Here is a 17,630-nt window from a genome sequence, read left to right as displayed (position 1 = left end):
ATCAGACGGCCATCAATAATCAAACATTTGTCTTTGTCCAAACATGCATCCAATAGAATCCATCATCATAGTTATCTAGACAGATTTTTTTAAACATGATTACACCAAAAAGAAGCACTAGTATTTTTTTTCAAGACGATAACTGTTGTATAACCTAATCTATCCCACATTAGGAGACGAGATAACTGTCATATAATCTAATCTATCCTACACTAGAGGACGGGGACGGACCTAACAAAATCCAGGAATAACTCGAAAGGACCCGAGTCACTCGGACCAAATAGATGCATTACGTACCCACCTGAATTTTCTTAAACAAAGCCACTTTTAATGTGGCCATTGGTGCTTTAATACTTTGGTGGTGAAAAAGAAGCACTAGCAAGAGACGGCAAGAATCGAAGTTATGTCAGACATTCACAGGTGCAGATGAGCTGTGCCAGGCCAGTCACTGTTTCTGACATCATTCCCTAGTTTTAAGTTTAAATTTAGGTAGGATGTTTATTTCTGTATGATGATGACACCAACAAAACTAATAATATCTGCATGAAACTTCCAGCATTTGTTTACTGCTAATGGTTGACTTAATTTGCTACAAATCATGACAAAATGAAAGGCACCACATCTTTTCTGTTCCTTGAATACTGATGTGGCCAGCAGTCCCAAAAACTGATGTAGAATCAATAATGATTTTAAATAATGTAGGCTAATATTTGATTAGATTAGAAGTGTTAATCAGTAGAAACACCAGTCCTTCTTGCTGCCAAGCATCTTCATATGCTCTACAAAGATTAGGACTTGGACAATTGCCAATCATGAGATTCAATTGCTTAAAGAGGATAAAATCATCCATAGGAAACTGAAAACAAAATGAAAAAGCAGCAAAAAGACTTGAAATGCTGATCACACTCATAGAAAGTTCCCCACTAAATGGCATATAACAAAACTCTTATCTATTTGCATCATCATGAGTAGCAAAAGAGAGGAGACAAGGGCAGTATTAATCTATCCACACTAGAATTAATGCACCTCACAGCAATTCATGGGCACATAGACAAACCCTGCTTGATACCCCCAATTAAAAAAAAAAAAACTTCTTTAGGAATAATAAGCTTAAGGAATGAACAAACCAAACCTCCACTGAGGCAATTAACAGGAGCCTAAATCTCATTGGTCACTGTCATCCTTTCCTAAAAATCACCTTCCATCAGAGGATGTAAAAGAATCTGCAAATCCAGAAGGCCGAGTAGGTATGCTGGTTTGGGTATTTTCACTACTGCCAATGAAAGAAGTATTATCCATACTGCTCATTCCTTCAAGAGCTTGCCACTTCTTAACAGCCTGCGGTAATGTCATCTCATAATCAATTCCATATATGTCATCAGGATCAGGTTCACTTGGTTTCCAAAGCTCGGCAAGGGATGAAAGCACATTCACTGCATGGCCCATGTCAGGTCTCTGATGTGGTTCCCTTGCGCAACAGTGGCCAGCCAGCTCAGCAACAGTGTTCACGCTAGAAAGAGTTTCTTCATTAAGATCAATCATGGGGTCAATGGCCTTCTGAAAATCCTTACTGATCTGCATTCTACGAAACCATGGGACAAGATGAGCGCTTTCCTCCGGCTGGCTTTCATCTAAAGCTTTTCTTCCAGTGATTAGCTCCATCAATATCACCCCAAAGGCAAAAACATCAATTTTTGTAGTCACACGGCCCATGACTGTCAAGGATGTAGCGTGTTAGTTGTAGTTGGGTAATTTGAGATGGAGTGAATTTAGTCAAGTATATTAAACAATACAATGAGGTACATGAAATAGAACATAAAAGCAGAATGTTCAACTTGAGTCCATAAGAAACTTAAATTATACTATTACATTGAAAAGAAAAAATTTATACAACCACTGAACTGCCGCCCATAGAGGAAAATTGAGGTATACAAGTCCTAAAGCACAGGGCATGACAAATCACAGTCAATCTCAAAAGGTTTCAAGCATTTGCAACTAACAGGTGAAAGATTTCCCTCCCCAAACATAAATTGAGACAGAGTAACGATTGGACAGTGTTGCTCCAAAGTCGCAACAAAAGCAGCAAAAATGTAAAGGCTCTTAACAGCAAATAAACATCCTAGCAGTGTGATGAAAATGATCCATGCTTTCAAATCTATCGAAAATATGAGCTAGCATTTACCACTCTGTTTCAATTTGTCATCATACTTAAAATGTATTAACTTAGTCATTTTATTTTTAAATCAACCTGGCCCAGCCAATTCCTCCAATCAGTCGATTAGACAAGTTTATAAATGCAAAAAAGCAAGGCAGAGGTTACCTGCATATTCTGGTGCAAGGTAGCCAAAAGTTCCGGCTAATCTTGTCACCACAGTAGCTTTTCCTTCAGGCACAAGGCGAACAAGTCCAAAATCTGCAACTTTAGCTCTCATATCATCTCCCAGAAGGATGTTGGATGGTTTAAGATCTCTATGGATAAAACTTTGTTGAGCTAAACCATGTAAATATTCAACACCCCTAGCCACATCAAGGGCAACGGTCAGCCTTTGCTTCCACTCAAGGGGTTTCAACTGTTCATCCTTCCAGCTGAACAAATGCTTGCTGAGTGGCCCCTGAGGCATATATTCATAAACAAGTATCCTCTCATTGTCTTCCAAACAATAACCATGAAGTGCGACCAAATGCCTATGTCGGACTTTTGTGACGACTGCAATCTCTGCCTTGAACTCATCTAAACCTTTGTCGCTCATAACTCCAGTTTCCATTCTCTTGGCTGCAATCTTTGTCCCATCATCCAACTCCCCTTTGTAAACAGTTCCAAATCCACCTCTTCCCAATATATTCTCCTCACTGAAATTCCCAGTCACATTCCTTAAGACCTCAATTCTAATTGTATGGCCGTCTCGCTCAACAATGTGGATATTATGATGTCCATTGCTTCCAATACTGAATGTTTCACTTGTTCCACCATTAGCGCTAGAACCTGCAACTGTGATCTTAACAGTATCTTGGTCCGACCCTGAATGGCGAGGATGAATAACCACAGTGCTAGGACCCTGAGCCCTTCCAGAAACTTTACGTTTATTTTTACGAACACAGAAAACTAAGAATGCAATGCACACAACGGCAGCAGCAATGCCAACCACCAAACCCACAATCACACCAGTAGAAGATGACTTTTTGCCACCACCTGTATTACCGCCACGGCCGCCTCCACCACCACCTGAGGAACCAGGCGGACTCCCAGGAGGTGTTCCAGGTGCATTTGGTGGAGGACTAGGCTTCCCAATATTTGGATTTCCAGCAACTCTCACGACCACATTATTCTTAAACGACGGAACAAAACCAGAAAGCGAATTGTTTGACAGATCCAAAAGCTGAAGGTTAGGCAAACTAGTCAACTCCACTGGAACACTTCCGGTCAGATTATTATTCGACAAAATCAACTTCTGTAAGCTTGTAATTGACGAAAAATTTGGAGAAACCGTTCCATTCAACTTCATACCAGGATAATTCACCACGGTTATATTCCGATTAATACAGCTAATACCCGACCACACCGGCGTACACGGATCATTCCCTCTCCAGTCCGACGCAAACAGAATCGGATACCCCATATCCTTTGCCACAGCAAGCAAACTATTAACCCTCGGATCACACGGCTCCCCAGGCGCATCTGAACAAAAACTATTCGACCCTGGATTCATATCCAATTGAACAGACTTTGCAGCAAACTTCGGAGTCGGCCCCTGTAACTTATTGTTAGTCAAATTCACAATATACAACGAAGGCAACGCCACCAACGAGTCCGGCACTGGTCCGGTCAAACTATTGTCCCTAAAACTAACATTCTGCAACTGTTTCAAGCGCGAAAAATCGGGCAACGGCCCAGTAATCGCATTTTCATGTAACCAAAGTTCAGTTAAGTCAGTCATACTCCCTATAACATCAATACTACCATTCAATTTGTTACCATTTAACCATAAAGACTGTATCGAAGAACCCGAAAAGCTCGCGGGCAGGCCGCCCACGAGATTGTTGAAAGACAAATGAAGCGATATCAGACTCGACAATGCATCCGGGCCAAAAAAGTCCGGGATTGACCCGGAAATATTAGTTGATGTTGCAGAGAAACTACTCAAGGAAGCAGCACTTTTGATACTATCAGGAATAACCCATGAAGAAAACTGATTATAATCCAGACTAACTACTTGCAATGAGTTCATACCAGCGAAGAAATCCGGCGGTATGTATGAAAAATTGTTGTAGCCGAGTAGAGCACGCTGGAGTGAACCGAACCCGTTAAGACTCGGCAACGGCCCTGTAAGATGGTTGTTCTGGAGCTCCAGAAATTGCAGAGCATTGAGCTTGCTGAAGCTATCTGGAAGAGACCCAGTCAGGCCCTGGTTCCCAATTTGGATCCGGTTGACCCGTTTGTCATTCTTGGAGCATCCAACGTTCTTCCATTGACAGGGGTCTGGGTCATCCCAGCCAAGTGAACTCGGTGGGTTGAGAGCCTTCTTCAAGTCTTGCATTACTGAAGCATCACTGGACTGGGAGTGGATAGAAGGGGAAAACCCCAGAAAAATTATCACAAAAGAAAGCATAAAGGGAAATCCCAGGTGGGTTTCTCCCATTTTCCACTGAAATTCTTCCTTCTGCAAGAAAAGTTTCAATTTTTCAGAGTTTCTTGAGAGAATGCAAGGGGGGAAAAAATGGGATTTTTTGTTTTAAAATGGGGACCAAAATTTTTTTAAGCCTTTTTGGGTGGACATGTGGGGGAATGAAGTGATTTTTGGAGAGAGAAGGAGGAAGAATTGAGGATTTTCTTTTCTTATATATATAGATATATATATATATATATTCTGGTGGGGTTTTTGATGGGGCAGAAGGAACGGCGGGGATAGAGGGGAAGGGGAAGAAACAAGAAAATAGGAAAAGGTGGGAATTTGGAAAGGAGGAGTGGAGAAGAAAAGATGAAGGGAAAGTGAATGTTTGGGATACAGTTGGCACATGCGTGTGGGGTCCAGTCACGTAGGTGGGGATTTTAGTTTGTAGGATGTGGACATTAGATTGCGGGGGATTTTGAAGATTTTCCTTTGCTTGTAGGGAATGTTAGTAGACTAGTGTTTATTAGCAGTAAGTTGTGCACTAATTGTGGCAATATGAAGCAGTCTAGCCTTGATTAGGGCGGGGAGGGATTGGGGTGTTAGTATTTAAATTTATTTGATTATTTTGATAAATTTTAAAATTTTTTATTTTTAAGTTTGACTTGATTATTTAACATGATAAACTCAAACGAGCTTTCATCGAGTTAAATTCGATTAGATTGAATTTTTATAATTAAAAATATAATTTTAGGATGATTGAGAAGAGTGAACACATAGTAATATTATTCAAATTTGACTAGATTAGTAAGTTGTACACAAATTGTGGCAATATGAAACAGTCTAGTCTTGCCTCGAGTGGGGAAGGTACTGGGTAAGAAGGAATCTAATCAAATTGGATATTTTAATATTCAAGATTGATTTGATTATTTTACGTGCTAAACTCAAATACGTTTCTATCTAGTCAAATTTAAGTAGTTTGAATTTTTTATAATTAAAAATCTAATTTTATGCTAATTGAGTCCAGTTGATTTGATTAATTAGCGAATCAAACTCAAATGACCTCTTAGTTAGCCAAACTCAATTCGAATATCGAGTAACTTGATTAGTCTCTCAAGTCTCAACCTTAGGAAGGGATGGACAAGAGGTAAGTACGGTTGGGATTTTTTTACAATTGTGCGATTATTGTACATTTTACATGATTTCGTTTAGGATTAATCTTAGGAAAAATGACCTGTTTCATCCCTTACATTTCACAAAAATATTCTTTTCGTCCCTCACTTTTAAAATGAAGCAATTTCGTCCCTGACATTTAAAAATTAAAGCTATTACATCCTTGAACCCAATTTTCAATCTGAATCAAACCACCTATCAACCTGATTACAAATTTTGGAGGTATAATTGGTAGATCACTTGGTTAACTCAACTTGAATATAACTCAACTTGAATTCCTACATTGTCATTGTATACACTGATAGTTTTATGTACCTACTATATCGTTTCAATTTAAATTTAAACACCAAATTTTGTATTTATGATACACATTTAGACTCGCAAGCGAATATACTAACGGTGCATGAAAAGATTTACCCAAAAGAAAAACCCGACTATTCCAAAACAAATAATGGCCTTTATGTTATAATATTTATTTTTTTGGTTTGATAAATGTCATGTGAATATGATGAAATTGACCGAGTGACCTATTAATTCTATCTCCGAAATTTATTATTGGATTATTGGATGGTTTGATTCAGATTGAAAATTAGATTCAGGGATGTAATAGCTTTAATTTTTAAATGTCAGGGATGAAATTGTTTCATTTTAAAAGTGAGGGACGAAAAGAATATTTTTGTGAAATGTGAGGGATGAAACATGTCATTTTCCCTTAATCTTATATACACTGTATACACTATCATCATTAAATATATGACACATGTGCAAAATTGGAATTTAAAATCCAAAATTTACTCATATGCCATCCATCCAAATGTGATAGTATATATACTGACGGTGTATATGAGATTCACTCTTTGGTTTATACTTACATTTCTTTATTATACACATAATTTTTGTTCTTGTACACCAACTCAAGAATTTAATATAATTACGATTATAAACGTACAACACTTTTTGACAAAAGTACATCAATTGTACTAATTGTACAGTAAGCCCAACCCCTTCACAGGAAGAGAGATTAGCGGTGAGGATTAGGCCGCGGCTTAAACGTAGTCGGATTGCTGATTTTAACTTTTATGTTTCATTAAAACTAATCTTGGTGACTTTGTTAAGTCCATTACTAGTTCTAATATGAGACAAGTTTTTATCTACTGCAACTGCAAACACAGTTGATCACTTGGTTAATTTTAAGCTAACACATCTTCGATGTGAGTCATCAATACTAAAATTTATATAAAATCAAACAAAGACTATTGAAATTCGAGATGAATGGCTGGATAGGATCACCTTATCTCAGTCCATTAGAAGCAAGAGCTGTGTTGATAGCTGGTACAGATATTTATAAGATCCATGACTTTCGTAGTTTGACTCTCAAACTTGCCTTTTGTTTCTCGTGTTTGGGATGCATGCGAATCAGAAATTTTTCTTGTGTGTTTTACCCCAACATTTCTCATTTTCTGTTGGCCCAAATTATTTGCTATTTTTATTTTCTTTAAATAGCACTAGTTCGTGTATAGAAATTTATTTTCTTGCTCAAGAAAAGAAAAGAAAAGAAATTTATACTGACTACGGCTGAAAACAAACATAAATGAGTCGGACAGAAATATATTTGGAATTGGTTTGAAAATTAAAAGGAATGTTTAAATTTGGCTTGTGTTTGATAATTTTTTGATAAATATTGATCGAGGTTGGTTTGAAATTTTTTATGTATGTTCACAAAAAATTTTTGGCTTGGGTTGTCTTAATATCGAGCTCAAACACGTATAATCAAAACTTGGTTTGAAATTTCATGTTGTATTATATAGAGATTTTCACCCTAAGTTGTTGCTTTTTTCCCTTAATTTTTGTTGTCTGATATTTAAGAAATATATTACGATGAATTAGGGATGTGATTAAAGTCAATTAGGCCTATTCAAGAAATATATTACGATAAATTACGGAAAATCAAACGTGTTTATTCAAGAGATAAGAGTATTATATGCTTGCTATTTTATAAGATAAACAATATACGGAAAGGAAAGAAGTGGAGTTAAAGAAGGAAACTTTAGCTATTTTTTTAGGATTCATCTTTCCTACATTGACAGTGTATATACTGTCAGCGTTGGATGAATGATAACTATGCAAAATTTGAATTTGAAATTCGACTTTTGCACACATGTCATGAATCCAACAATGATAGTGTATACACTGTCAGTGTATATAAGATTTACTCATTTTTTTTAATGAAATTTACTTGCCTTATATACTCTTGAACATATCGAACCGAACAAAGTAAAGATTGTGATTAGTTTGTTAATATTTTTGAATTTGAAATCATGTTCGGATTTAGATTGTTACCTAAATAAACAAACTTCAACGGGTCTAATTTGAGTCGGGTCTAATTTGAGTCGAGTACCAAGTTGCTTGGTATGATTTGCAGCTCTAATACTGACCATCATTGTAGAGTTTTATTGCATAGCTAAGTTTGCACCTTTCCCTTTGGGATTTTGAAAAAAGAATATAACTTGTGGACATCATTTCCATTCAGTTCTAGTATTGGATAAAAGTATTTATTATTTATTGCTGATGTGTAAAATTGGCTATTCTTAAGTCTCATAGTTGGCATTTTTTTCTCAGAAATTTTTTTTCAAATATATTTTAATTTTAACTAAATTTTCGCCACACATAAACCAAACAAAAAAAAAAAGTTCTACAATTATATTTTCCAAAAATTCTTCTCTAGAACAGATTAATCGAACCAACTTTTCAGGGACTATTCATAAAATAAAGAAAAAAAATTGAATGATTATAAAGAAATCAAGAAAACAACAAGAAGTGGACTGCTTCTAATTCCTTGACATATCACAGCCCGCAATAAATTTAGATCATTCAATATCCCAACTTGCCCACCTAATAATCTCTGTTTCGATTTGTTCTTTTTTTTTTTTCTCCCCTTTCCTTTTCTGCAAATTAACACCACACATTCATGATTCATCTCTCTCTTCAGCTGCACCCTCTTAATTCTTCATATATTACAAACTTTATACAGAGCTTGTGCGGTCTTGACAATGTTCCTATGCTTTTTCAATGAATTTTGTCCCTTATCTTAATTTGTTACAATGAATTGTCAACAAACATCCTGTCCATCTAATTAACAAAATATGAACCACCGAGCTTGGCTCAGTGGCCACCAAGGAGGGATTTAAGTCTCTCCTTGGACTGTAGTTGAGGGTTCAATTTCACCTGCAGCAAAAAAAATCTAAAGGTCTCTTGGTCTAGTTGGATATGTATACTCACTATCCCATAATACACAAGTCTCCTTAGGCTCCCTCCCCCCTAAATTAGGATAGAATAGGTTTTACAATATGTCGTTACTGGCAAAAAAAAATTAATTAACAAAATATGAGGTGGCTCACATTTATACCCTCACCAGCTTCTAATAAATTTGACTAAACCACATCCGAAAATGTTCCAGAAAATTCTGAACGGGATATGCAGGCAAGGGTTTGTAATAAATTAACAAAAAAAAAAAAGAAGGCTGCTATTATTAGGCCCTTAAAATTACCACCAGCATCTGAATTGTAACACTTTCGCAAAAAAAGAAAAAAGTTTTACCCTTTTACAAGAAAAAAAAAAAAGTAACGCTCGACCCACTTCTTATTTGGTGCTAACGGCTACGTCAGCCAAATAAATAAACCCAATCAATTAATTCCTTAATGGGAATATGTATTGACATAAAATTTTTTTTAGTAGGTGTCAAGTATGCAATAATTAGCTACTTACATATAATTGAAAGATTTATATTTTTATTGCACCCCATATATATCAATACTTTTAATTTTTGAAACTTTGCTTTTGAAATTAGATCTTCATTGATCAGGACACACAGGGCACCCTGGACAAAATCTTAGAATAAATCTTCATCAATCTCAATTAATTGACTGCCGTTTGGAAGATCCATAAATTGTCAAAAGTTCAAAACTGTCCATGATGACATCTGTCGCATTGGTATCAATAAAAGAAGGAAAAAGAAAAGGTCCAAGTAATAAGTTATTCGACTAAAAATCCTAGAGCCAAAAAAAAAAAAAACACTTTCTCGAATTTGCCACCAAAGGCATTGAACTTGTTATTCTTCTCTTTTATGTATGGAGAATTTTGACCCACACCAGCCTTCGTATATTTTTACTAGGAAACCATGCTGTGCAAGGCACAGCTTGGGCCCACCTGAAATATTGTTTAAAAAATATATAAAAAAATAGCAGCAATATAAGAATTAAATATATGGCACATATAGTTTCAACATGATAGCGTTTTTGTTTAGCATTGCTAATTCAAAACATTAGCCCAAAAATAAAATAGTCCTAAGTTAAAAATTAACTAAAAAAATTACCTTCACATGTCCTTATTTGAAAATATAATAATAGCATGAAAAACTGTGTCGTATCGTTAGAAAAAAAAATAACTCATTCAACTCGCAACTTAGAGTCTAAAAGCATCATTTAACATATAATGTCCCACTGAAAAGTATAAATGGGAATACATTGACCTCGTTTAGAAAGAAAATTAATAATATGAGTTATGTTAGGCAATTCGTCTCGTTTAGAAAAAGAAAAATGAAAGAGAAAGGTTTAAAGCATGGAAACAGTTAGAGAGATAAATGGTGAAAAGGAATGAAGGACGAAACAGTGGTACATTAAGATTTGTGTAGGTTTTTGTCATGGTCAAAAAAGGAAAGAAAAAATAAAGAAAAAATAAAAAAGAAAAGAAATTAAATCACCTTCCTCAAAAAGAGTATGCCACTTGTCAAAAAGAAGATGAGCCATGTAGCAACCATTTGGGCCGCTACAGTAACTTTCCTTCTCTTTTTATTATACTTGAGGGATGTTGTAAAATACAGCCCAAACAGCACTTAAAAGCTAAAAAGAAATGGATATTGGCATTGGGCTGCAATCCCAACATCGACGGACCAGGGTCATGATTCAACGCTCAAAAAGGTATAAACTTGAAAAAAAAGTGAAAAATGTTCAGTATTTTTTGTTTTTTTAAAATAAAGAACAACAAAAAATGGTTAGCAAATTTAAAGAAATTATAGTTGTATTAATCCTTTTTAACTTCAACAATTTAGTTCCTAACTTTGCAAGCTTTGTGGTTTATTTTTTTATGTTTAACACATATTATCCTTTTGCTTATTTCTTCTTTTGAAGTTTGTAGTTTTGGGATCATCTATGCTAATGTTTTTTTATGATGTTTTTAAGAATTTTTTTTTTCAGAACAAACAAGTAATTTCAATTTCAAAGGACTCGAACCAAAACTAAATTCTATCTTATGTTTACCATCCAATGCATTTGGCTATCACTTTGTATATTATGATATTATACAAATAGATTCATTAATCTAAGCTTTAATTAAATAGCTAATCTAGTGTCCCCGTATTGAAACAACAAAATATGTAAAGGCAACCCAATAATATCTTAACTTGGTAATTAGCAACATTGAATGTTGGAAATAATCTAAAAATTGAAAAACATTTTACAAGTATATTTTAGTTCAAAGGATAAATCAAATTTCTGTGCAATATGTTAGGGATGTAAATGAACTTAGTGGACTAGACACTCATATATTTGAATTTATTTATTTATTTTAACAAGTCTAATTTCACATTCAAATTTGGTTTTGTTATTCCCCAAACCAAGTTTAAAGAACATTTTAGCAAGTCAAACTCAAGTAATTTATATTCTTTACATATCAGTTTAAGTTTTATGTTTATAACTCAAGTTCAAGCTAAGTGTAAAGCTTCAAGTATATGTTGGATCCTTTTATATTTGGCTTGATCAATTGCTCAACCAAACTTGAATAGGTTTTTATATAGTTGAGTATCGAATAATTTGGTTTATATTTCAACTTCAGTTGCGAGAATATAGTAGGAAATTTGCCAAATTGTGCTTCTAATTCATTTTATAATGCATCAATCGGTTTCAAAAGATTTTTGCTTTCCCTAACAGCCCTAGCTTGTCTGAAAAGGAAACACCTAAAGACACAAATCGTTTTTTCATGTCCCAAACACAGAAACCAAATATTCTCATAGTCATATGCCAGAGATTTTTTTTTCAAAGATATTCAAATGCCAGAGATATAAAATGTATCAATTGATCTAAAATAATTTTTGTTCCAAACACCAGTTACTGATATTTTTCAACACACCACATAAGCATGAAAATAACCATGAAATACCATAGTCTTACTTGTACACATGCACATGCATTAAAGCCTTTTTCAATCATTGGCTGAAATTGTAGAAGAAGTCGACAAAATTTGGTGCTTCTTCTTCTCCAATTCCCATCCTTAGAAGAAATCCTCCAGGCTCTTCAAGATTTAACATAAGAAAAGCAGTCTCTGGTACTGGGGTGGCCAAAAGAGCTACACTAGAAACTTGTCCCCATCCAAAAACAAGTGCATCAAAGGAATATTTCATCCAATCAGTAACTATCGTGAGCTCTTTCATTGATGGGAAAAACTTATCTGAGGACTCCAGTGCTGTTGCATAGAGCTTGATATATTCATCTTTGATGGCATCTTTTGCTTCTTGAATCTTCAAAACAGTCTCATCAAGTGATTCTTCTAGTATGGTTTTAACCATGCATGAGACTGAAGCTAGAACAAAGGCATTCCCCGTGAAGTTTTCTCCAAGTGGTGGTTGAAATCTGGCTCGAGAATCTACTGGGAATTGCAAGCATATGTTTGCATCTGGGCGTAGACCAAGGGCCTTTACTCTTGCCTGCATATTTGGAAAGCTCAAAGTGCTATCGTTTGCCCGTTTAGCGTGGCCAAATTGTTAGTGTCTTTTTGATAATCATGACATTATTTGATATGCTTTGTGCTTCTTATTACCATACAAGGATCTATCTAGATGCATATTTGTTGCATGACCTACTAATTAGAATCAAAGTTAATCTCAATTCTGCTTCCAAGAAAAAGAAATGTCTGGACTTCACAAATCTGTTGAAATATGAAATTTTAGTTAGAAAGGTGAAGATTGTAACATTTACGACCTTCTCAATATTTAGATAATCATTAGACTTACATACGTCTATTGTACTAAAAAAGAAAACAATAAATACCAAAACTATTTTCTTGGCTAGCTTCTAATTCATTTCATTGCAAAAAAGAACTATCATTTCTTTATTGGCTAAAGAGGTAAATAGTAAATTTCACGATAAACATCATAGCTAACAAAATTTTAGTTATAGCTTTATGCCGAAAAAATCCTCCAAAACATGACAAACATGCACCAATGGCAAACTTATTTGGACAAAAAATTTTCTCCAATTTATCTGGTTTTGAGTTTGGAATGACTGAATAGAAAATAATTTCTATTAAATTAATTCTTGCAAAGGATCTTGTTTGGCATGTAATTAGTGACACTAGTTAACTCCATTCATGTGTAATTGCTTCCCTAATCTTGTTCTCAAATGATTCTAAACACCTGATTTTAGCTTTTAATTATAAAAAGCTACTTTGCAATGTACTCAATGACTTTTCAAAGCCTGTTTTTAGCTTTTTTTTGGGGGGAAATAGAAAATGAAAAAATAAAAAATGATTGAAACCAAGCCCTATTTCCATATTAAATTGAACCAGAAATAAAGTCGAATGTACTGGTAATTCTTTTCTAAGTCCATGATGGATTTTATAGAAGGTTACTCAATGACTTTTAAAACCTCTTTTTAGATTTTTTTTTTGGGAAAAAAAGAAAAAGAAAAACCAGAAACAATTGAAACCAAGCCCTATTTCTATCTCAAATTGAGCCAAGAATAAAGTCAAATGTACTGGTAATTTTCTTAGTCTATGATGGATTTTCTTGAAGGTTATTCTACATTTTTTAAGGTTTTTTTCCTTACTTTCATCCCCTTCTTATACCTTTCCAGTTAGGTTCAAAATTCAAATTCTGAACCTAGTAATGGGACTCTAAAAGTCCTCTCCTAACTATTGGTTACTTAATAATGTAATGTAGAATTCATCAAATTTTCAACTAAGGGTCTGTTTGTTTTGTAGAATATTTTCCCTAAGAAAACATTTTCAATGAAAATTCTTTCCTGGAAAATATCTAATTTTCCCTTCATTTTCTAGTGTTTGGTACAATTTTAAAAATGTTCTAAAAAAATTAAAATCCTCCAACGATAATATCGTTCCCGGATTTCTCTTTTACTAATTGCTACTACTAATTATCATTATCTCTACCCACCTCATCAGCCACCACAAACAATCCCCAATCCAAATCCTTTCAAGTCTCAAAAAATAAATCAAAGACCAAAACCAGGAATTCACAATCTCCCCAAGCCAGTTGAGTGCCATTGTAATAAAAAGTTTAAATTATATGCCTACAGCTGATTGAACCAGTATAAGAAATTAGCAATTGAAATTTGATGTTTATTGTACTAACTCTTCTTCTAAAAATGTTCCTCCTGCCTCCATTGGCTTCACATTTTTTCCTTTCTTCAAAACTTCTCAATGCAAGCCCAATCTAGATCTAGAGTTGTATAATCCATAAATGTGTTTGTGTGGCGCAAGAGAACGGAACAGTAGAGAGGAACATGAGAAAGAGGAGAGGTCGAAGAGGTGCAAAGTTGTGGGATTTGCAGAAGCAAGTGCAGGAACATAGCTCTTGATTTGATCTCTGTGGTATAGTGCTTGATGGCTTTGTACAATAGCCAAGTACCGAGGAAACTGATAAGTCGCGATAGTTGTCGGAAATTAACTTCCGTATCTTAATTCCGGAAGTCATTTTACACCAAGTTATGTAAAAGATTTTCTACCAGAAAAATTTTTCCTGACCTCTTTTGCAGCCAAACACCAGAAATTGAAGAAAATATTTTCTGGAAAAGATTTTCAGTCCAAACAAACAGACCCTAAAAGAAATAGCTTTTACCAAGAAGTAGTAAAGTGAAGAAAGAAAACGTCCGAAGTGCTACTATTGTTCTTACTATATTTTATAATTTTGTGGAAGGAAAGGAGAGGAAAAAAGAAGTAGGGAAGGGTGGTTAGTAGTCAGAGGGGATGGCGAAAAAAACCCTAATACTAAATTTAGGAATGAAAACACACATTCATTAGGTTGTATTCAATTTTTTTTTCCAGCACAGGAGGTGTGCAATTTAAGAAACAGGAAGAAAGAATAGGGATTTAAATTCAGAACCTTTACATCCTGAGATTTCAATCTTAATCACTATGCCAAGACCTCCTTAGTGGCTAGATTCAATTTTCAATCGTATAACATGTCAATGTAGTATATCATTACATACGCGTCTTATGTTCATTCATTATATCAAATGAGAAGAAATATTGCAAGAACCGTTTCAGCACATTCATATTTTATCGAAGTTTTTGGGAAAAAAAAATGTTTCATCCTGTTTTAAATAAAATTGAACTCATAGCTTCTGGCTTTCAATGACATTAGAAACTTTTCACATTAATGTGCACTTCAGTTCTTTCTGATTACCCATAAAATTTAGTACCAATCTATTTGTTATTTATAGGTTGATTGCTAGCTACTATATACATAATAAATATATTTGCCAATTGTGAAGAAATCTTAATAAGAAAAGAATTTTGTAATGGTTGATGCTTATCCAAAAAGCAAAGGAAAAATTGTAAATGGTGAATAGCATGATAGTCATAGTTTTTTACATCATCACATTGTTCCTTCTAGATATCATTAATTATTTTGATGGTTGTTCTTGGTTCATGTTGGGGGAAAACATAAATCGTTGATCAGCTACTCTCAATCTTGACTTAGATATGATGGTGGTCTAGACTTAGGTAATTGTTCATGCATCATTTTAGCTGTACATTAAGAAAATAAATCTGCATACAAAAACAAAAAACGAATAAAAAAATTGTAGCATTAATATGATCATCTCGATCTGTCACCTTAAACACACAATGTTAAAAATTTTCTAACCTTCCCTTTGGATTGATGCAATTATTACGTACAATTAATAAAAAAAACTCAGGAATTTTCTTAAAATCTGATTCTACCTCGAACTATAATCTGCTTTAAAATTTCTTTCATTAATTACAAGAGTTATGAGCATTGCATATGCTCAATGTGATTGGCAGAACCAGCAACTCTACCAGTAGAAGATGCATGTATTTGCAACTCTACCAGTAAACTTTTATGATTACTATAGAAACAGCGAAGGCCAATAATGAAATTAAAACTATCACGTGATGGGTTTTCCTTTTCTCTTTTTCCTAATATTCTTCTAGCAGACCTATAATTTAGAGGGAACATTTTTTTTCCACGTCAAACTATTCTTTTTTGATCCTTCCTCTCTTCTTAATACCCTTTCTATTTCTAACGGTCATATCTAAAATTCAAATCCTAAATTTGACAGTAAAAAGAACTCTAAGAGTTCTCCCCATATCCATTGAACCAACATGATTACAATATCCAATTTGTTGACCATTGTATTAGTGAATGAAGTAATATTTTAGGGGATATTTGTGATAGAGTGGAAGTAGATTACCTCCTACTTACCTTCCATATTAGTGCACAAAGAGCATCAAAGGTTGAACATCTTGTGAGTTTGCCTCGTTCAACTGCTAGTCTCTTCAGTGACTCCACAAATTCCTTGGTGATGCTTAGAGTCATGAGTTGAAGTCCATCTTTTGGATCAAATTGAGTAAATTTAGAAAGAGCTGCTTCCCAACATCGATCATCAGATGCCATGCCTTGCATAGGTATGTTGCATAGATCTTGAATGGCTACAATATGCTTTTGTTCACTTATTGAAGTCGATGGAGGGAATGAATTATTGGTATAAACAGTCTTTAAAAGAGCATCCCTTGAATGGTTTGGCAAAGACGATTCAGAGACATCTCTGCCACAGGATATATGAGCCCATGATGCCAAAAAGTTAAATGCTCCTGCACCATCAAACAGAGCATGGCTGCTACCGAAGCCTACGGAAAACCCTCCACAAGCAAAACTTGTGATCTACCAACATAAGCAAAAAAAATAGAGAATTATGTAATGGAAAAAAAATACTGTGAAACTTGTCGGCAAGTTTTCTACCAAGACATTATAAGTAATATGATCTGATATGTTAATGAAACATCCATACTCAAGTATTTCATTTGTATATTTTTAGTATTTCATTTATATATTTAACCCCTTCATCCAATTGATGGACCAGAAGAAACATAAATTTGTATTGCCGTTATTGTATATTTACAACTGGTAAGGAAACATAAACCTCATAAAAGAACCACTAGTTTTTGCTAAATATCTATACAAATATAACACACTGTAGAAACACAGGGAGACTGATAATAAGAAGATTATCGAAGAAATCAGAATAATAAGTGTGACTAATACTCATAGATAAATTACATAATCAATTGGTAAAATCTAGGGTTTCTTGGGGAGCTGTATGTTCAAACCTGCACCACAACTAGTGGATTCTTAGAGATACCATCAGCATGAGGCAGCTGAGGAACAAGCTTCTCATAGCTAGGCTTGTATTCATATAATTTACCAAGTTCATCAAGTGTTGAATCAGTTTCAGCAGTGACCATAATAACACCTTCGTTATTGCAATCAATCTCCAGTTTTCCTGTTGCTTCATTTATCTTAAATCTTCCAGCTGCAGGAAACCATGAAACCAGCATCTTAGCTAGAGATTTCTTGGCTCTCTCAAAAACCTCATCAGCAAGATGAGATGATTTTTCAGTCGACGAAGACTTAAAGAAGAGTATAGTGTAAAGAATTGCTGGTGAAATTCTGTCCAGGCCAGAAAGCTCAATAGTTTGTCTTGCAACCTCTTCAGATGGCCGAAGAGTTATAGTTTCCTTGAGGGATACATGTAGTTCCAT

General features: G+C 34.6%; 2 protein-coding genes across 2 annotated transcripts; both read right to left on the bottom strand.

Annotated features, from left to right (window-relative positions):
- Nucleotides 1-928: 928 nt before the first annotated feature.
- Nucleotides 929-4,943, bottom strand: LOC113719222 (receptor protein kinase TMK1). Its single transcript, XM_027244371.2, has 2 exons — nt 2,321-4,943; nt 929-1,715 (listed from the first exon to the last, which is right to left on the bottom strand). Exons 1-2 carry the CDS (start codon nt 4,635-4,637, stop codon nt 1,195-1,197), a joined length of 2,838 nt encoding a protein of 945 aa, XP_027100172.2. The 5' UTR covers nt 4,638-4,943; the 3' UTR covers nt 929-1,194.
- A 7,009-nt stretch (nt 4,944-11,952) lies between these two features.
- LOC113718459 (brassinosteroid-related acyltransferase 1-like) lies at nt 11,953-17,630 on the bottom strand. The gene is made up of 3 exons (XM_027243361.2): nt 17,199-17,630; nt 16,294-16,752; nt 11,953-12,537 (listed from the first exon to the last, which is right to left on the bottom strand). The coding sequence occupies exons 1-3, from the start codon at nt 17,628-17,630 to the stop codon at nt 12,040-12,042; spliced, it is 1,389 nt and encodes a 462-aa protein (XP_027099162.1). The 3' UTR covers nt 11,953-12,039.

This window comes from Coffea arabica, chromosome 11e (genome assembly GCF_036785885.1).
Source record: "Coffea arabica cultivar ET-39 chromosome 11e, Coffea Arabica ET-39 HiFi, whole genome shotgun sequence".
Lineage (NCBI taxonomy): Eukaryota > Viridiplantae > Streptophyta > Magnoliopsida > Gentianales > Rubiaceae > Coffea > Coffea arabica.
Note: the sequence above shows the minus strand (reverse complement) of the source record. Positions and strands in the feature narration are given on the sequence as shown.